Source organism: Sebastes umbrosus, chromosome 14 (assembly GCF_015220745.1).
Source record: "Sebastes umbrosus isolate fSebUmb1 chromosome 14, fSebUmb1.pri, whole genome shotgun sequence".
NCBI classification, from domain to species: Eukaryota; Metazoa; Chordata; class Actinopteri; order Perciformes; family Sebastidae; genus Sebastes; species Sebastes umbrosus.
Window position 1 is genome coordinate 31,942,721 of NC_051282.1, and position 21,606 is coordinate 31,964,326.

The window sequence follows — 21,606 nt, forward strand, 5'->3', positions numbered from 1 at the left end:
TGAAATATGAGCCATTTAATAAACCTGTACAGGTGTCATGTTGCTCTTAATATTATAATCTGAATTCATATCATAACGCACGGATCACATTTCTATTGCACTCCTCAACGAGACTGTGAAAAAACAAACTGCATCCTGTTGTTGCCATGACGATGACGACGATGATGATGATGATACATCACTACAAGTGGTTCTTCCTCGGTGTTGCATGATGCAATATGTTGATATACTTCTTTATATCTCTATACTGCCTGTTTTCTAATGTTGAGACATGATGAAACATTCAGGTTCTATGATTCTTCTGTTCGGTGTTATCGTTCTTCTTCTTCTTCTTCTTCTTCTTTTATGCACGACTGAATGTATGAATGTGGCTTTCTATACGATATATCGTTGGACTGTTGTTTACACTGATCTCGTGCTTTACAGGTGTTCCTACATTTCTATCAGGTGTTTTATGTACGATGCAACAATAAATTTGGAATGCAACACAGGCGGAGCGGTGAGTCTGTGTTAGTGGTTCACTGCTGCCCCCTACAGCCAGGACACATGCGGAGCAGTGAGTCTGTTAGTGGTTCACTGCTGCCCCCTACAGCCAGGACACACGCGGAGCAGTGAGTCTGTTAGTGGTTCACTGCTGCCCCCTACAGCCAGGACACAGGCGGAGCAGTGAGTCTGTTAGTGGTTCACTGCTGCCCCCTACAGCCAGGACACAGGCGGAGCAGTGAGTCTGTTTTAGTGGTTCACTGCTGCCCCCTACAGCCAGAACACAGGCGAAGCAGTGAGTCTGTGTTAGTGGTTCACTGCTGCCCCCTACAGCCAGGACACAGGCGGAGCGGTGAGTCTGTGTTAGGAGTTTACTGCCGCCCCCTACAGCCTGAACACATGCGGAGCAGTGAGTCTGTTTTAGTGGTTCACTGCCTCCTCCTACAGCCAGAACACAGGCGGAGCAGTGAGTCTGTTTTAGTGGTTCACTGCCGCCCCCTACCTTTTCTCTTTTATTTATTTATTTTGATTAACTTTTAAATGTATTTATTATTATATTATATATATTAATTATTTACTTTTTAATTGATATGAATAAATACATTTAAATATAAATAAAAACTAAATGCAAAATAAATACATACATTTAAAAGTTAATAATAAATAAATAGAAAATGAATTAAAAAAATAAAAAAATAAATAAAAGGGAAATTTTAATAGGAAAGAACAACACACATTTCTATGTGTGTTGTTCTTTTTAGTACATTGTACAATAATTATCATTTTTTTACCTCATGCACCTGTTTTATATGGAGGACGGAAGCTGCCAAAATAATAATAATAAAATAATATATTAAAAATAAATGTAGCTATTGATTAATTGATAAAATATAACAAATTTCTGTTTTAATCTGCTTCTTTATTTATTTAGCATTGTAGTAATTCCCCTATCTATCTGCTCTTCTATTACATTTTCCCTTTTTTTTATTTATTATAAACTTCTTAAATGTATTTTTTTATTTATTTATACATATATATATATATATATATATGTATATATATATATATATGCCCACACAGATCTGTCAATCATCCATCTGGCCACGCCCACACAGAGCTGTCATCAGGTGAAGAGGAAACACCTGAAAGGGAAGAAGCTCCGACACAAAGACCAGCTGCGACCGTTTAAAGCTCAAACTAAACGGATATAACTTATTATATATATATATATATAATCCATAAACTCATTAATATAATAATATATATATATATAATATTATATTAATGAGTTTATGGGGAGTTATTTATGTCTGTTAGCTGTTTATTATTCCGTCGTTACATTTTGCTGCAAAGATTCAAAGACGGGACACGAACTGTTGAAAAGGTAAAACACCAAATACATCACTGCTCTGATACCAGTACTAGTACTAGTACCGGTACTAGTACCGGTACTAGTACTTTACCTGAGTACTTTCTACCTCCACTCCATCTCAGAGGGAGCTATTGTACTTTTACTGCACCACATTTATTTATTTAGTTACTTTTTACAACCAAAACATAAATCAGTTCATAAAATAGAACAAAGTGGATAAATCATCAATAATTAAAACTATAATCATGAAGTAACTGAGGCGGTGGTTAAAATGTGAATCCAGCTGAAGAGACTAAATATGTATTTAATAAATCAGTGGAGGTTTCAGAGGCTCAACAGTTTCACTGAATGTTTATTTTGTCTAAAAAAACAGATGTTTCACATCAATACAAAATACTGATAATAATACACAGAACAGAGGAGACGCACGCACGCACGCACACACTCACACACACTCACACTCACACACTCACACTCACACACACTCACACACACACACACACTCACTGGGACCGACGGAACTTCATTTCCCATCATGCCTCATGTTCTCAGACACAGTTCAAACCGTCTAACACTGATGACAAAAGAAAATAAATAATATATTAATATTCAGATTTCAGTATTGCAGCAACAAGTCAAACTGTCCTTCAGTTGGACCGTCAGACACATCTGGAAACCATCAGAGGACACATCTGGAAACCAGCGAGGACACATCTGGAAACCATCAGAGGACACATCTGGAAACCATCAGAGGACACATCTGGAAACCAGCGAGGACACATCTGGAAACCATCAGAGGACACATCTGGAAACCATCAGAGGACACATCTGGAAACCAGCGAGGACACATCTGGAAACCATCAGAGGACACATCTGGAAACCAGCGAGGACACATCTGGAAACCATCAGAGGACACATCTGGAAACCAGCGAGGACACATCTGGGCTCTCCTCATTTACCAGTCTGTACATCCTTGTCTCCTTTCCTCGCCTCCTCTCCTCTCGTCTTCGTCCCTTCCGCCGTGCGACTGCCTGGCGTATCAGATATCTCTAATCACAGCTCTGTCTGTTGACACGAGGCGACGCCGTTTCACTTTCATTAACACTGGAGAGAGGGCATTGGTGCTGCATTCAGTGGTGTCGGAATAATCGGAAATACGAGTTCCCCACTGGTGAACTTTATATGAATTCAAAACTTGAAAAGTTTTGTCAACATTTACAAATCATTCTGCGCAGCGTACTGCAGACTGTTCTCATCCTGCGACCAGAGCTATAGTCACTGTAATTCATATATATCTATATAAGAGAGATTAACGCTGCGTAGGGAGGAGGTCAGAGGTCAGAGGTCGGAGGTCGGGTCGTTCACCAGGAGACTGTTAGTGTCCCGTGTGAATCTGAAAGTCAATGTTGATTTATTTGTCACGTAACCAAAGAGTTTAAAGGCAAAGAGGTGAAATTCAGGTGCTTTTTTGACACTAGCTGCTAGATGGCGCTGCCGCCATTTTGGACTGAAAACACCACTGAGTGTCCGTGGTTGTTAAAGAGACGTCTGTAAATCAGAGGATCATTATTTTGTTGATATTTTCCTCGGCATACTGAACGTGCATCTTTACTCTCAGAATCTGTGTGTTGGATTTTTCTAATTTATGTCCATCGCTCACTCTCTGCTCCTCCGAGACGCAGCCGGGCAAAAAGCTTACTAAATAAATAAATATTTATAATATGATAAATATTTATAATATTGTTATTGTTCAACAGAGGACGTTTCAGTAGAGACATTAAATATGACAATAGAATAGAAATAATGTAGTTCTACTTTAGTACGTCTCTTTGTAGGAGGACGTTTTACTGGCGTCTGGTCGTCTCTTTCAGTCCAAAACAAGCGAAGCTCTGCTGCTGGGATGAACGACTGACTTTCACTTCTTATCGATATACGTTCTTTGACGTAACTTCCGTACTTCAGTAACTGGAGTTATTTTAACTCAAACCGACATCTTTCCTAAAACTAACTAAGTAGTTTCCTGTGAAGACAGAAGTTTATTTTGAAAAGACTGAATGCGTGAAAGTGACACGTGTTGCTGGGGAATCGTAGGAAACAAACGAAAAATGAGGAATAATGTATCGTTAAGATATCCAGCGACCCGTCATGTGAGGAGACCAACGGGACCAGAACGCCTCTTTTATACGTCGCGGTGCTGAAAAGACTTCCAAAAAGGAAACACGGGTGTATCCTCACTCCTTGGTAAGCCTCCTCGTCTCCTCTCTCCTCGAGATGACGTCCGGGTCACAGGCAGGAGGAGAGAGGAGACGAGGAGAGAGGAGACGAGGAGGCACAAAGCAGAGTAATGAGGAGAGCAGACTGATGAATCCTCTGTAGTCTCTCATGTGGAGGACGGACTCGTTCAGTCTCCAGCGTCCACATTGTCCACATTGTCCACATTGTCCACATTGTCCACATTGTCCACATTGTCCACATTGTCCACATTGTCCACATTGTCCACATTGTCCACATTGTCCACATTGTCCACATTGTCCACATTGTCCACATTGTCCACAGCGTCCGGCGTCCAGCTGCTCGGAAACACGACTACAGTAATAAATAAATAAACGTGAAGGCGTGATGATGTCATCATGTGTAGCTGCCTATTAACTACTTCCTGTCCCGTTCAGAGACTAAACAAAGTGCTTTAAAGACTCTCAGCAGGAATGTAGATCCGTCTTCATCAGCGGCGGCGGCTTGTTCCGCTGAGTTTCTGCGTCACACGTGTAGTCAGACGTGAAGTCACCTGAACAGACCAATCAGGCGTTGGCCACGAAGCACATGTCCCTCTTTAAGTGTATCTGCAGGCCGCTGGCGCTGGCGAAGGTCTTGGAGCACTGGACGCAGCGGTACGGTTTCTCTCCCGAGTGCGTGCGCTTGTGTTTCTTCATGGTGTCGCCGTCGCTGAAGGTGCGGCAGCAGTACGGGCAGCTGTACGGACGCTCTCCCGTGTGGATGCGTAGGTGGCGCCGCAGGTTTCCTCTCTGGCTGAAGCTCTTGGAGCAGAAGGTGCAGCGGTGCGGCCTCTCGCCCGTGTGCGTGCGCAGGTGGCGCCGCAGGTCCGCCGACTGCGCGAAGGATTTGCAGCACCAGTCGCAGGCGTAGGTCTTCCTCTTCTGCTCCAGGTGGAGGCGGAGGCTGCCGGCCTGGCCGAATGCCTCGCCGCAGCGGGGGCAGCGATGGACGAGCTCGGGGATGTAACCGGCGGCCGTGACGTCAGCGGCGGCGACCTTCTCCTGACAGGACTTCCTGTTTCGATGAGCTTCCTGTCGGTCTGCGCGCACCACCACCGTCCTGTTTCTGACGCCTTCCTGTGTGGCGTCCGTGTGACCTTCGGGTGCGCTCACTTTGTATTCGTCGGGTTCAGTCTTGATGGGAGCGGCGGCCGGCGGGCCCCAGGGCTCCTCGCTGACCGCAGGAAGCTCCACGTGGACTTTAGGGCCCGAGGCGGAGGGAGGGTTCAGGGAGGAGTGAGCAGGAAGAGGTGAAGCTTTCCCAAACGCCTCCTTCAGGGGGTCCGGATCCAGGACCGGGTCCAGGACCGGCTCCCAGGCCTCGGCGGGCTTCTGGTCCCCCGGCGAGAGTACGGGCCCCGGGGACGCCTCGCTCTGGACCGGCAGCAGCTGCACAGAGACGACCTGCTCGTGAGTCGGCTTGGCGGCGGAAGCTGGCGGTGGTCGGGACTGGTTAGGGGGGGAATCGGACTCCTCCGAGCCGGGCCTCGGCTCCGGATCACGGGACGGCTGCTCAGGAGACCCAAAACCAAGACTGGACCTGGTCGACCCTGAAACAACCCAGAACAACACAACAAATAAATGAATGAATAAATAAATAAATGTATATGTATGTATGTATATATGTATTTATTTATGAATTTATTTATTTATGCATGAAACGAGCCGCCGGGAAACGTGCTGAGCTTCTCACCAGCAACATTTTTTAGATTATTTTAGCAGCATTTAATGACATATTTATTTATTTATCTATTGAGTCATTTATTTATTTTTATTAAAAATAAAATTTTCATAAATTTTATTTACTTTAGCATTTATTTTGTATTATTTTATATTTATTTTTAGATGTATGTATGTATTAATTTATCAATTTATTTATGCACAATTTTCCCTTTGCACAGCGACAACATATTTCTAATATTATCTTTGCTGCATTTAATGATATTTATTTATTTATTCATTCATCTATCTTTGATTTTGGCAGGTTTCGTCCTCCATAGCCTAGTATGTGATTAATAATATAAATGTGTACAGAATCCCCCTTTAATGCAAACACACAAATGACTGGCAGTCAGCTCAGACTGTAAATAGAAGTTTAATAAAATAAGTTAGTTAGCCAGTAAACTGATTATCTCCTGCCTGGAGAGAATGTCACGCCAGACTCCATGCGATAATGTAGCAATTTAATGTAATCTTGTTTTACATTCAACACAAACCACATGAACATATAATATTTTAATGAATTCTGTAATAATAAATTACAAAGGTAAATTCGGCATATTGTTATATGATCTAAAAAGTAGCGTTTCCTCATTTTTCAGTCGTTAACTCTTATTCCGGAACTCAGCGGATGCTCGGAGGGAAAAGAGGAAGTAACAGTCAACTTGCTACGAAAAGTCTCATTTGCGACATAGCGTCGACCGAGTGGGTTAATGTGACAGGTGCCGAATTTAAAACCGGCTTCTTAACTACACGTAGAGACTTTAAAGTCCGTGTTTTAGTCGCATTTAACGTCAGTTCGCTTTGATCGTGTAAAATGCGCCTGTTTGTCAACGCGGTTTGGAACGCAGCTCGCCTCGGCCCTTACTCAGCCACTCCGTCTCGGCCTCCAGCAGCAGGATGTCCCGCAGCTGCCGCCGGAGGCTGTCGTTCTCCCGCCGGGTCCTGGCCGTCTCCTCCCGGTACTCCGTCACCGTGTCCTCCACCACGTCCAGGATCTCCTTCACCACCGCCGTCAGCCGCTCCGTCAGGTAGGAGCTCAGGAGCTGCACTTTGGTCATCCTGGAACCATAAACAGCTGCTGCGGCTGCATCCACACCGGAAACAGAACAGGACAACAACAAACCAAACCGGAAATCGCTTGAAGCACCGGGGTCCTTCACAATAAAAGGGTTTTCTCAAATATATTAATAAAATATGAGTAAAATATAAATAAAAAATGACCAAAAATATGTTAAAAAAAAATCTGGTCAATGTCTGAAAAATATAAAAAAAAAAATTTCCAAAATTATTACAGAAATGTGTGGAAAAAATGTCCAAAAATATGTAAAAACAAATATATATATATATATATATATATATATATATATATATATATATATATGACAATTGTCCCAAAATGATTAGTAAAATATGAAAATATCCAGAAAATTATAAGTAAAATATGGAAAAAATAAAAGTGAAAAATGTCAGAAAAATATGTGAAAAATATACAAAAAACAAATCCCAAAATGTGTTAAAATATCTGAAAAAAATCAAAAATATCTGAAAAATATACGAATAATGTCCCAAATATATTAGTTAAATATGTGTATAATAAAAGTGAAAATTACCCAAAATATGTAAAAAAAAAAAATGTACTGTTGAATTCATGTATATTATTTGCGAAGAGTCAAAGCTAACGTAGTAGACCTCGCTAGCTGACATTTATCTGCAATATTAGCAAAAAATGACCTTTCCTCAACATGTCCTTTAAGACGTTAGACATTCAATATCTGTTATAAAAACAACATATTTTATATTTTATTTGTATGAAGACTGACATCTGTTGTTACTGTCTACATTATTCAGGCTGTAAAGAAAATCATGAAATCCCCTATTTAAAAAAAAAAAAAAATGTTTTATATCAATATTTACAATGATGCACAAAGCTTGATGAAATTTAAATGTCTTAAAAATATTATAGAAATTAAAAAAGCAATGTATAAAATGACCATTATTCTAATGTTGCAGTGAGGGCATTAATGATGAAATAGATTTGAAATGCAGTGTTGTAGTCTCTGATTGTGACCACTGGATGGCAGGAAACACTATTAATACACTCGTTTCATAATAAAACAATTAAATAAAACACATTCTGTCCAATGCAATAGTATATAGATATTAGTGGTTAAAATATGAATAATGTTGGTATTTATTGCTCTTTATTAGAAGATATTTCATGATGAAGGGGTTGATATTGTTTTTATTGATACAGATATTAAACATGAACATCATCATGATTTAAACCTGTCATTAATAATAATACTAATAATAATGATATATGATATTATCGTCAGTGAAGGATGTGGTTGTAGACTGACTGGTGCATTGTTGGGTTTGTGCTCTGTCAGCAGAATCTCAGCAGGTTGGAACAGAATAAGGTGCAGCAGCTCGACCACCGTGAACCAATGCCATACAGGAAACCAGCTCGTCTTCCTCCAAAGTAAGAGTGTTGCTATCACAAGCTTCTAGGCTCAATATTCAATTTAATATTTTACTAATATATTTGGGACATTTTTATATATTTTTTACACATTTTACTAATATAGTTTGGGACATTTTCTGTATATTTTCCACATATGTTTCTGACATTTTTCACTTATATTTTCCACATATTTTACTAATATATTTGGGACATTTTTCGTATATTTTTCACATATTTTACTAATAATTTTCAGATATTTTTCACATAACTTTTGGTAATTTTTTGTATATTTTTCACTTATATTTTTCACTTATTTTACTAATCATTTTGGGACTTTTTTGTTTATTTTCCACATATTTTTCTGACTTATTTCACTTGTATTTTTCACGTATTCTACTAATACATTTGAGACATTTTGCGTATATTTGTCACATTTTTGGGAAATTTTTCACATATTTTACTAATAATTTTCAGAAATTTTTCGTATATTTTTCACATATTTTACTAATATATTTTCTGACATTTTTTGTATATTTTCCACATATTTTTCTGACATTTTTCACTTATATTTTTCAGATATTTTACTAATAATTTTGGGACTTTTTTTGTTTATTTTTCACATTTTTGGGTCATTTTTCACTTATATTTTACACATATTTTACTAATATATTTGGGACACTTTTCGTATATTTTTCACATATTTTGGACATTTGTCACATATTTTACTAATAATTTTCAGGTAATTTCTTTGTATATTTTTCTGACTTATTTCACTTGTATTTTTCACATATTCTACTAATACATTTGAGACACAAATGTCCCACATATTTTATTAATAATGTTGCAACATTTTTGTATATATTGTACATATATTTGGGACATTTGTCACATATTTTATTCATCATTTTACGAAATTTTTTTGTATATTTTTCTGACATTTTCACATATATTTTTCACATATTTTACTAAACTTACTTATTAAATATTCATCTCATTAAATATATAAATGTGCATGTTCGTGTTTTTGAACTCTGCTCACACACAAAGAAAGACCCCCCACTGGGCTTTTATTGTGAAAGCTTTTGACAGGCACTGCTTTTAGCTTCAGTGAGCTTCACACTGGTGGAAGATGAAGATGATACTGTACACACACACACACACACACACCCCTCCCTCCCTGCAGTGAGGAGACAGTGAGCTGCTGCAGCGACGTCTCTGCATCACAACCAACCAGCAGAACCAGAATCAATAGAACAGAAGAGCTGCTGCTGCTCCACTATTTAAACATCTAACCGGCTCCTCTCTCCACCAGCTGTTGTCTGATCTGACCTGGACCTGGACCTGGACCTGCACCTGGACCTGGACCTAGACCTCCTGCTGCAGAGACACAATGAACAGCAGCCTGCAGCTTCCTGTCCACTAGGACCAGGTAGGGACGGACACCTGTCTCTTGTTTCCCATCATGGTGTGTGTGTGTGTGTGTGTATGTATGTGTGTGTGTGTGTGTGTGTGTGTGTGTGTGTGTGTGTGTGTGTGTGGAGCATGTGGAGCTTCAGTGGGTGTGTCGGCTGCAGCTCACCTCCATCTGAATGCTGCTGCTGCTGCATCTCTACATGAAGTCAGACATGCTTCAGTGTCTTTAATAATGGATTGAATATGTGAATGTGCTCTGAAGGCATCACATCCTGCAGCTCTGCTTTCTGCTGCTTCAGCCCAAAACATGACATCTATTCTTCTGATGTTTCACTACGCCAGCAGAAACAATCAGTATTCTGGTGTCGTATATGTAATTTAAACTGTTGGCTTCGTTCCCCAGAAAAACACAGAGTTCTAGATGACTGATCCGTCTGGTGACGTTCATGTCATGTCCTCCTTCCAGGAGGGAAGAACGGAGGATATGAAATATGAATCAGAAACACATGATGGATTCAAATGTCTTGTTTTATCTGACAGAAGATATTAAAGAGAAAAGAGCAGCAGATCCTCAGTGGAGACGCTTTAACCTGCAGATAGATTATAATAATAATAATAATAATAATAATAATAAATAGATCCTCAGTGTTGCTCTAACCTGCAGATAGAAACAGTGTTTTTATCTGATAAATGACTTCATGTTGGACATGATATTGTCCAGAAACCCTCACAGGTGCTGCATTTAGCATAACACATAAGCTCAAATCATAACATGGCAAACTCAAGGCCACTACAACCTTTGAAAGATCGGTTGTGTGAACGCGTTAAAGAAATTAGTGACGTTAAAAGAATTTGCATTAACGCGTTATTATCGCGTTAACTTTGACAAAAAATAGTTTCACATTATACATAAAAACTGCTCAAAAATAATGTCAAATGTGAAAATATTAGTGAAAAATGTCAGAAAATATACAAAATAAATTAAAAGTTTTTAGAGAAATATGTGAAAAATATACAAAAAAATATGCAAAAAATTCCCAAATATATTAGAAAAATATATGAAAAAATATAAGTTAAAAACGTCCAAAATATGTTAAAAATATCCAAAAATTATTAGTAAAATATTGGAGAAATATAAGTGAAAGATGTCAGAGAAATATGTGAAAAATATGCGAAAAATATAAATAAATAAATAGAGCGATAAAATAAATGACAGCAGTCTGATGATGCTGATGATAATGATATTGATGAAGATGAGCTGACTCAGTTGGCAGGATGAAGATCTGCACCGTGGACACAAAACACAGACGACAGATTAATTTACCTTCAAAGCAGCAAAGCAGATCCTTTTAATCAGAGCTGGAATGTGACTAAGTACATTTACTCAAGTACACAGTCGAGGTACTTGTACTTTACTAAAGTCACTTTCTACTTTTACTTCTCTACATTTATCTGACAGCTTTAGTTACTTTATACATTAAGATTTTTAAATGAAAAAAAAACATATGAAGAGTTTATAAAATCTGATGTTTGATTATAAATTAAACCCCCCAACATTTTATACATTTTATATAAGTACAGCTGAAACTATTAGTCCATTAATCAATTAATCGATTTCCCTTTTAATAATGTCAATAATAAGTATTTTTCACTTATATTTCCCACATATTTTATTAATAATTTTTGGACATTTTTAGTTTATTTTTCACATCATTTTTAGACATTTTTCACATATGTTATTAATAATTTAATAATTCTTAGAATTTTTTTCACATATTTCTGGACATTTTTCTCTTATATTTTTCACACATTTTACTAATAATAGTTTTCGGACATTTTTCGAATATTATTCACATTTTTCACATATTTTTCATTTATTTCACGTTATACAAATATATTTGGGACATTTTTAGTATATTTTTCACATGATTTTCAGACATTTTTCAAATATTTTACTAATAATTTGGGGAATTTTTTTGTCAATTTTTCTGACATTTTTCACATATTTTATTAATATATTTAATATATTTTAAAGTATCTTTCTGAACGTGTGAAGGACACCACAGAAGAAGTTACCGTGAAAAATCTGATTTTAACGGTAACTGATTAGAGACTGTGGATGCTGAAATCGGTATTGAAATATATATATATATATATATATATATATTTATATATCCAAGTTAAAGAGGTCAAACTGATGAAGATTCTGAAAGTGACCTTCTGCTAAACAAGTTGACATCAGATCTGTGTGCAACATGTTGTGTATAATAGTATAATAGTGTGTGAGAGTTTTATTTTAACGTCTTCCGGCTGGTTGTTCGGTGATTTAAACTCTGTGAGTTAAACTCTGTGAGTTATACGACGGAATAACTCTGATTACTGGAAAAGTTCTTTATTTGTCATAAAGCTCAACAACTACAGAGAAGCAGCCGCCAACGATGAAATAAAAGAAAAACACGAAAGAAAAAATGAAGACATAAAACATAAAATAGTGCAAAAATGAATCATATAATTTATTATATAAAATTGAAAAAAAAAATATATATATGTATAAAATATAAAATAATATAAACATAAAATAAAAAATAAAATATTATATTTAAAGTTGATTTGCACTCTTTCACTTTTAGGACTCAATAATAATCAAAAACATGAGTCGCTTGTTGTAATTTCTTTTAATTAAACGGCTGAATATTGTGCGATAAAATGGAAGAAGATTTATAAAAACAGCTAAAACCTTTCAGCAGGTTATTACAGCAGGTTCATTCAAAATATAAAAAGTAGTTAGATTTAATTAAGGCTGTATTTAAATAATTAAATACAATTTTGTAATTTAATTCAATTTAATTTAATTTAATCATTATTAATTATAATTATTAAATGAATTAATAAAAAATACAAATACTGATATGTGCCAATAAATGTATTATTCTTTCTTTAAATTACTGTTTAAAATTATTTCTAAAAATACAGTCTGTATGTTTTTTTTTCCTCCATAAACTGACTAAATAAGTTGATAAATGTGTGTTAAATATGAATATAATACGGGACAGTAAAACTGTGAGAATGTGTCGTGAAGCTGCAGCTCTCAGACAGACAGACTGATGATATAATATTAGTATTTAATAATAACTGAAGTGAACACAGAGAGGTGGAGAGGTGGAGAGGTGGAGAGGTGGAGAGGTGGAGTCATTCCGCTGCTGCAGATATAATATTAGTATTTATTAATAACTGGTCTGAATCAGAGAGAGAGAGGAGGTGGAGTCATTCCGCTGCTGCAGATATAATATTAGTATTTAATAATAACTGGTTGGAAACAGAGAGCGATGGAGAGATGGAGAGATGGAGAGGTGGAGAGATGGAGAGATGGAGAGGAGGTGGAGACATTCGGCCGCTGCAGAGCTGAAAAGCCTCTTTAGGCTTTAATGGCTTCTTCTTCTCTTCCTGCTCGTCCTCCCCGCTGACGTTAATCTGCCACTTACTGAGAGCAGAAGAAGAAGAAGGAGGCCTTCAGCGGCAGCGGCGGGTTAATGGATGTTTAGACCCCGACCTCCTTAAATCCCCTCATTAAACACCTTCCACCTTTAATCCTGCTGCTCTCAACCACCGCCACAAGAAACTTTAACTCATCTCCAACTTTACAGAAACACCATCAGAGCTGTGGATCCACTCACACACACTTCATCCTGATTATCTCACATTATTATCTGCTCTAAATGTTCATAAAGGAGATTTAAGTATTTAATACTCTTATCAACATGAGAGGGGACACTTTGACAAATGGTTGGACAGTTTCTCCTGTAAGGTCAGAGCGTTATTTAACCTTCAGAGCGTTATTTAACCTTCAGAGCGTTATTTATTCTCCTTCATGACCAGCTAGTATGACATGGTTCTAGTAGTAGTAGTAGTAGTAGTAGTAGTATCATGGTTGGTACCGACGGCTTCAGTAGTTTTTGGGCAACCGTCAGACTATTATTCTGATATTTTTCTGACTTTTTTGGACTTTTTTTTTAACTTATTTTCCGGAATGTTTTGGACTTTTTCCGGACATTTTGGGGACTTTTTTTCTGACTATTTTTGGACTTTTTGGACAACTTCCAGGCTATTATTCAGATATTTTTCTGACTTTTTCATTTTATTTTTCATTTTTTTGACTTTTTTTTCAGACATTTTCAGACAATTTTCAGACTTATTTTTCAGACTTTTTAAAAACATTTTTTTTTGACTTTTTTGGGACTTTCTTTCAGACTTTTCTTCTTACAATTTTTTGACTTTTTTGGGGCATTTTTTGAAAATTTTGCAGGCTATTATATCGACATTTTTCTAACTTTTTTCGGACATTTTTCAGACTTTTATTCTGATATTTTTCAGACTTTTTTCTAACATTTCTTGACTTTTTTTCTGACATTTTCAGATATTTTTCAGACTTATTTTTTGGACTTTTTTTCAGACATTTTTTCTAAGCATTTTTTGACGGTTTTTCCTCGACAATATTTAGCGTAAGTTTGGAGCGTTATTTAACCTCCTTCATGACGAGCTAGTATGACCTGGTTGGTACCGATGGATTCATCAGGTTAATAGTTTACTACGATACCAGGATCTTCAGCCTGCTGCGTTAATGCATTTATTGTTTATGTATCAGTAATAATGTTAATAATGTTAATAATGTTAATGTATCATTAATAATGTTAATAATGTTAATAATGTTAATGTATCAGTAATAATGTTGCTCCTGTCATAATCACTACGGTCACTACGTCGCTGTCGTGTTCTTTTAAACCTTCTTTCGGTGGTCTACCATGTGAATAGATGATAAAACCTACTAGTGGGTGTAGTAGGCCCTTACTGACCCACATCTATGGGGCTGATAACTGATAACGCCTCTTTAATGAGCTGATAACGGTCTAATCAGCTGATAATCAGCAGAAGTTACAGGACTGAGAGCAGGTCGGTTCAACAAAAGAAGAAGAAGAAAGTTTCTGTTTCCTGGAGCATAAAATATAAATAAACAGATCCGTGTGTATATATTTATATAATATATATATATCTATATATAGTAGAGCTGTGTGGGCTGATAGAAGGTTGTTGGTGTGTGGCAGTGAGTCAACAGACTGCTGGTCTGTGTAGGTGGACGTGAGCTCAGTCAGTGTTGGTTTAAAGTCTCACTGATGGACACATATATTAAATATATATTAAATATATATATCACTGAAACACAACACAACTATTAATCAGCTGTTAACAGTCTGTAACAGTAATTATACTTTAGTAGTTAAAGCAGAATCCTGCAGTGATTTAGTGCTGCACCAACACACAGACGGACGACTCATCAGCAGCAGGGGAATGTATCCATCCATCCATCTTCAACCGCTTATCCGGGATCGGGTCGCGGGGGCAACAGCTCCAGCAGGGGACCCCAAACTTCCCTTTCCCGGGCCACATTAACCAGCTCTGACTGGGGGATCCCGAGGCGTTCCCAGGCCAGAGTAGAGATATAATCTCTCCACCTAGTCCTGGGTCTTCCCCGTGGTCTCCTCCCAGCTGGTCGTGCCTGGAACACCTCCCAAGGGAGGCGCCCAGGAGGCATCCGTGCTAGATGCCCGAACCACCTCAACTGGCTCCTTTCGACGCAAAGGAGCAAGGACTCTACTCCGAGTCCCTCACGGATGTCTGAGCTTCTCACCCTATCTCTAAGGGAGACGCCAGCCACCCTCCTGAGGAAACCCATTTCGGCCGCTTGCACCCGCGACCTCGTTCTTTCGGTCATGACCCAACCCTCATGACCATAGGTGAGAGTAGGAACGAAGATTGACCGGTAGATCGAGAGCTTTGCCTTCCGGCTCAGCTCTCTTTTCGTCACAACGGTGCGGTAAAGCGAATGCAATACCGCCCCCGCTGCTCCGATTCTCCGACCAATCTCACGTTCCATCGTCCCCTCACTCGCGAACAAGACCCCGAGATACTTGAACTCCTTCACTTGGGGTAAGGACTCATTCCCTACCCGGAGTAGGCAATCCATCGGTTTCCTGCTGAGAACCATGGCCTCAGATTTAGAGGTGCTGATTCTCATCCCGACTGCGTCACACTCGGCTGCGAACCGATCCAGTGAGTGCTGGAGGTCGCAGACCGATGATGCCAACAGGACCACATCATCTGCAAAAAGCAGCGATGAGATCCTCAGCACACCGATCTGCAAACCCTCCTCCCCCCGACTACGCCTCGATATCCTGTCCATGAATATCACGAACAGGATTGGTGACAAAGCGCAGCCCTGGCGGAGGCCAACCCCCACTGGAAACGAGTCCGACTTACTGCCGAGGATCCGAACACAGCTCTCGCTTTGGGCGTACAGGGATTGGATGGCCCTGAGAAGTGCCCCCCTCACCCCATACTCCCGCAGCACCCCCCACAGTATCTCCCGGGGGACCCGGTCATACGCCTTCTCCAAGTCCACAAAAACACATGTAGACTGGATGGGCATACTCCCAGGCCCCCTCCAGGATCCTTGCGAGAGTGAAGAGCTGGTCCGTTGTTCCACGGCCAGGACGGAATCCGCATTGTTCCTCTTCGATCTGAGGTTCGACTATCGGCCGAACCCTCCTTTCCAGCACCTTGGAGTAGACTTTACCAGGGAGGCTGAGCAGTGTGATACCCCTGTAATTGGCACACACTCTCTGGTCCCCCTTTTTGAAAAGGGGAACCACCAACCCGGTCTGCCACTCCTTAGGCACTGTCACCGACTTCCACGCGGTGTTGAAGAGACGTGTCATCCAAGGCAGCCCCTCCCCACCCAGAGCCTTCAACATTTCTGGGCGGATCTCATCAACCCCCGGGGCTTTGCCACTGTGGAGTTGTTTGACTACCTCAGTGACTTCCACCAGGGTAATTGATGATGGTCCCCCATCAGCTTCCAGCTCTGCCTCTACCATAGAGGGCGTATTGGTCGGATTCAGAAGTTCCTCAAAGTGCTCCTTCCACCGCCCGATTACCTCCTCAGTTGAGGTCAACAGTGTCCCATCCTTACTGTACACAGCTTGGATGGTTCCCCGTTTCCCCCTCCTAAGGTGCCGGATGGTTTTCCAGAAGCACTTTGGTGCCGACCGAAAGTCCTTCTCCATGGCTGCTCCGAACTCCTCCCACACCCGCTGCTTTGCCTCCGTCACGGCAGTGGCTGCTGCTCTTCTTCCCGTCGGTACCCTGCAACTGCCTCCGGAGACCTCCGAGATAACATATCCCGGAAGGCCTCCTTCTTCAGTCGGACGGCTTCCCTGACCACCGGTGTCCACCACGGTGTTCGAGGGTTGCCGCCCCTTGAGGCACCTAAGACCTTAAAACCACAGCTCACCGCCGCAGCTTCAGCAATGGAAGCTTTGAACATCGTCCACTCGGGTTCAATGCCCCCAACCTCCACAGGGATGCCAGAAAAGCTCCGCCGGAGGTGTGAGTTGAAGATCTCTCGGACAGGGGCCTCCTCCAGACGTTCCCAGTTCGCCCGCAATACCCGTTTGGGCTTACCAGGTCTGTCCAGAGTCTTCCCCCACCCTCTGACCCAACTCACCACCAGATGGTGATCAGTTGACAGCTCCGCCCCTCTCTTCACCCGAGTGTCCAAAACATGCGGCCTCAGATCAGATGATACGATTACAAAATCGATCATCAACCTTCGGCCTAGGGTGCTCTGGTACCACGTACACTTATGAGCATCCTTATGTTCGAACATGGTGTTCGTTATGGACAATCCATGACTAGCACAGAAGTCCAACAACAAACGACCAGTCGGGTTTAGATCAGGGAGGCCGTTCCTCCCAATCACGCCACTCCAGGTGTCTCCATCGTTGCCCACGTACGCGTTGAAGTCTCCCAGGAGAACTATGGAGTCCCCTACTGGAGCCCCATACAGGACTCCATTCAGGGTCATCCTAGAAGGCCGAATACTCCGAACTGCTGTTTGGTGCATACGCACAAACAACAGTCAGAGTTTTCCCCCCCATAACCCGAAGGCGTAGGGAGGCGACCCTCTCGTCCACCGGGGTAAACTCCAACGTAGCGGCACTCAGCCGGGGATTTGTGAGTATCCCCACACCCGCCCGGCGCCTCACACCATGGGCAACTCCAGAGAAGAATAGAGTCCAACCCCTATCTAAGAGTACGGTTCCAGAACCGAGGCTGTGCGTAGAGGTAAGCCCTACCAGATCCAACTGATAGCGCTCCACCTCCCGCACAAGCTCCGGCTCCTTCCCCCACAGAGAGGTGACGTTCCACGTCCCCAGAGCCAGCCTCTGCCGCCCGGGTCCAGTCCGTCGAGGTCCCTGGCCTTCACTGCCACCCGTGTGACAGCGCACCCGACCCAAGCGGTTCTTCCCGCAGGTGGTGAGCCCACAGGATGGAGAGGAGGGGGGTGCCACGTTCCTTCTTCGGGGTATCCCCGGCCGGGCTCCGTGGCAAGCCCGGCCACCAGACGCTCGTTGACGGGCCCTCCGTCTGGGCCTGGCTCCAGACGTGGGCCCCGGGCTTCCTCCGGGCCGGGTAACTCCTCCTCTGCCTCGTGTCGTCATTGGGGTTTTTGTGAACCATTCTTAGTCCGGCCCCTCACCTGAGACCAATTTGCCATGGGAGACCCTACCAGGAGCACGAGGCTCCAGACAACAAAGCCCTCAGGGTCATAGGGACACACAAACCTCTCCACCACGTTAAGGTGATGGTTCCCGGAGAGGTGAATGTAACTAAGTACAAATCTGAAGTACTTGTACTTTGATTTCCAATCCACTGTGTACTTCTACTCCACTACATTAATCTGACAGCTAGTTACTTTACACATTAATAGTTTTACACACAAAACGTATGAAGAGTTTATGAAATCTGAGTGAAATAAGTACAGCTGAAACTATTAGTTCATTAATCAATTAATTGATTTTCCTTTTAATAATGTTAATAATAGGCTTTTCTTTCACTTATATTTTCCACATATTTTACAAATATATTTGGGACAGTTTTAGTATATTTTTCACATAATTTATTAATAATCTTTAAACTTTTCGGATATGTTTCACATAATTTTCGACATTTTTCACTGATATTTTTCACATATTTTACTAATATATTTGGGGCATTTTTCGTATTTTATTTTTTTTTACATATTTTTGGACATTTTTTGCATATTTTACTAATAGTTTTGGATAGTTTTTGAGTATATGTTTCACATATTTGTTGAACATTTTTCACTTATAGTTTCCACTTATTAAATTAATATATTTGGGACATTTTTAGTATATTTTTCACATATTTTATTAATCATTTTTTAGTCTTTTCCGATATGTTTCACATATTTTTGGACATTTTTCACTTATATATTTCATATATTTTACTAATATATTTTGGGAGATTTTTTATTATTTTTCTGTAATTTTGTAATATTTTTCCTCAGTGCTGGAATGTAACTAAGTACATTTACTTGCTTAAGTTACTTTATGCATTAAGATGTGTACAATAATAATAATGTTTTATTATTATTATTATTATTATTTTGTTTTAATTCTAATAATAATGTTAATAATAGGCATTATTCACTTATATTTTCCACATATTATACTAATATATTTGGGACTTTTTTTTATGTTTTGTTATAAATTAAACTCCCCAACAGTTTATATAACATATATACAGCTGAAACTATTAGTTCAATAATCAATTAGTCGATTGACCGAAAATGAAGGTGAAACTACCTGAAGTCATTTTTCATGTAAAAATATTTGATGGTTCCAGATTTAATAATGTTAATAATGTAAATAATGTTAATAATTGTAATAATGTTAATAATGTAAATAATGTACAATAATGTACAATAATAAATATATACATACATTCACATAAAGCAGCAGATTAGATACTTGATGAATCTCCCTTTAAGGTTCATTTAGAACAGATAAAAGATGTGTGATTAATCACGATTAACTATGGACAATCATGTGATTAATCTTAATTAAATATTTTGGTTTGACAGCCCTAATATAATATAATATAATATAATATAATATAATATATGTTTATTTATCTCCAGGAATCTTTGTGTAAAGTGAAGCTATTATTTTGAATAATAAAATATCATTATTTATGAACACATATGTAATGATTTTCTTATGTAATCATTTAAATAGAGAGTAAATGAAGGGTTTCTTGTTCTCAGTGAGTCGTAGTGAGTCGTATGGTCGTGCTGCAGCAGAGGAGAGTTTCTCCTGCAGCAGTCCTCCTCCTCTCTCTCTGCTGCAGCTCTGCAGCTCTTCCTACATCTCATCTCATCCATCTGCTATCTCTTCATCATTCATTAATAAATAAATGACTGTGACTGTGATGTGTTCAGTGTGTTGATGTGATGAGACGTCAGAGAGCATCAGTGAGGATGTGATGAACAGATCAGAGATGATGTGAGTGACAGTCTGCAGAGTTTAGTAGAGATCCGTGCTGTAGCAGCAGCGACGCTCTGAATGCTGTAAAGACTCGATCGATGACTCCTACTGTCCCCACCCCCCCCAGGACCAAACGCTGCGGCGCTGCTTCAGCTGACAAATGCAGTCTTTTGTTACAGAACAACTCTTTCTGGTCCTCTGAGTGTTCCAGCCGGCTGAAGCTCTGAGCTGCAGACTCAGTTAAAACACGTCATGTTAACATCAGACAGCAGTCACTATCTAGAGGTCATGATGGAGTCGTACTACTACTCCTGAAGAACTCAGATATTCTACTGAAAGACCCGCTCCAGTCTTTGATATTAAATATGGATCATTTCCTCACTAAGTTGATCACTGTTAGAAAAACAGCCCCAAACAAGTGACCTCACAGCGACCACGATATGAGAGAGAGAGGCCACTTCATCACTTCATTTACACCGATCGGCCGTAACATTCAGACCACCGACAGGTGAATTATCTGGTTACCATGGCGCCTGGCAGTGGCGGAGGGGGGGGGGGGGGGGGGGGGGGGGGATATGTTAGACAGCTAGTGAACATTTTGAACTTTGTGTTGGAAGCAGAAGAAATGGGCCAGCGTAAGGAGGGCCAGCGTAGGGAGGGCCAGCATATGGTACGTGTCCACAGGGGGTTTTTTATCGTGAGGGGACGCGATGCTTCCCAGCGTTGGACGCTTGGTGGGCTGTCCCTAGAAACAAGGCACTCGGCTCCTGATTGGACGAACGCTTTCCCGCCGTTGGCTGCTGCTCCCAGCTTTCAAACCGGAACCAGTATGGAGGCTCGTTTGGAAACTTTCTTCTCTTATTTCACGTCAATAGTTCACTGAAATGTGTTTCTGAAAACATTTGAGGAGAGAAATAATCCATGTTGATGAATCTGTCTTTATTTTAGATCAACAACGTTTATTTTAAAAGATCCTCGGGGGTTTTGAGAGGCGGCGAGTCGCATCGGACGCCTGTGATTTACATAAAGTAGACGAGCCCTCAACTTTATACAAATGAGGAGCGGGCGTCGTGACGCCTAGTCTCTCGAATCGCGACGCCACGCTACCAGAATACATTGCACGGCTGCGTACATAGACAATGAATGGGGAGCGTGGAAATCACGGAGGCTGTGGACACGGACCGTTATGTGAGCGACTTTGAGGAGGGCCAGATAGTGCTGGCTAGACAACCGGGTCAGAGCATCTCCAGAACTGCAGCTCTTGTGGGATGTTCCCGGTCTGCAGTGGTCAGGACCTACCAAACGTGGTCCAAGGAAGGAAAACCGGTGAACCGGCGACAGGGTCAGACCCGAGGCTCATTGATGCACATGGTCATGTCTGATCCAATAGAAGAGCTACTGGAGCTCAAACTGATGAAAGAGTTAATGCTGGTTCTGATAGAAAGATGTCAGAACACACAGTGAGGAGCAGTTTGT

The 21,606-nt window shown here is 40.4% G+C and overlaps 2 protein-coding genes across 4 annotated transcripts in view; one reads left to right on the plus strand and one right to left on the minus strand.

Annotated features, from left to right (window-relative positions):
• Positions 1-4,384: 4,384 nt before the first annotated feature.
• Positions 4,385-6,979, minus strand: LOC119501569 (zinc finger protein 358-like). Its single transcript, XM_037792010.1, has 2 exons — positions 6,716-6,979; positions 4,385-5,678 (listed from the first exon to the last, which is right to left on the minus strand). The coding sequence occupies exons 1-2, from the start codon at positions 6,906-6,908 to the stop codon at positions 4,654-4,656; spliced, it is 1,218 nt and encodes a 405-aa protein (XP_037647938.1). The 5' UTR covers positions 6,909-6,979; the 3' UTR covers positions 4,385-4,653.
• Positions 6,751-21,606, plus strand: part of LOC119501571 (trafficking regulator of GLUT4 1) — a 24,749-nt gene continuing 9,893 nt past the window's right edge. For 2 of the 3 annotated variants that reach the window (XR_005209859.1, XM_037792011.1), the window contains exon 1: positions 9,471-9,743. The gene's annotated coding sequence lies outside the window, so the exon portion shown is untranslated. Of the gene's footprint in view, positions 6,879-8,243; positions 8,333-9,470; positions 9,744-21,606 lie in introns of those variants that run through there. The other variant, XM_037792012.1, reaches the window with a different exon arrangement.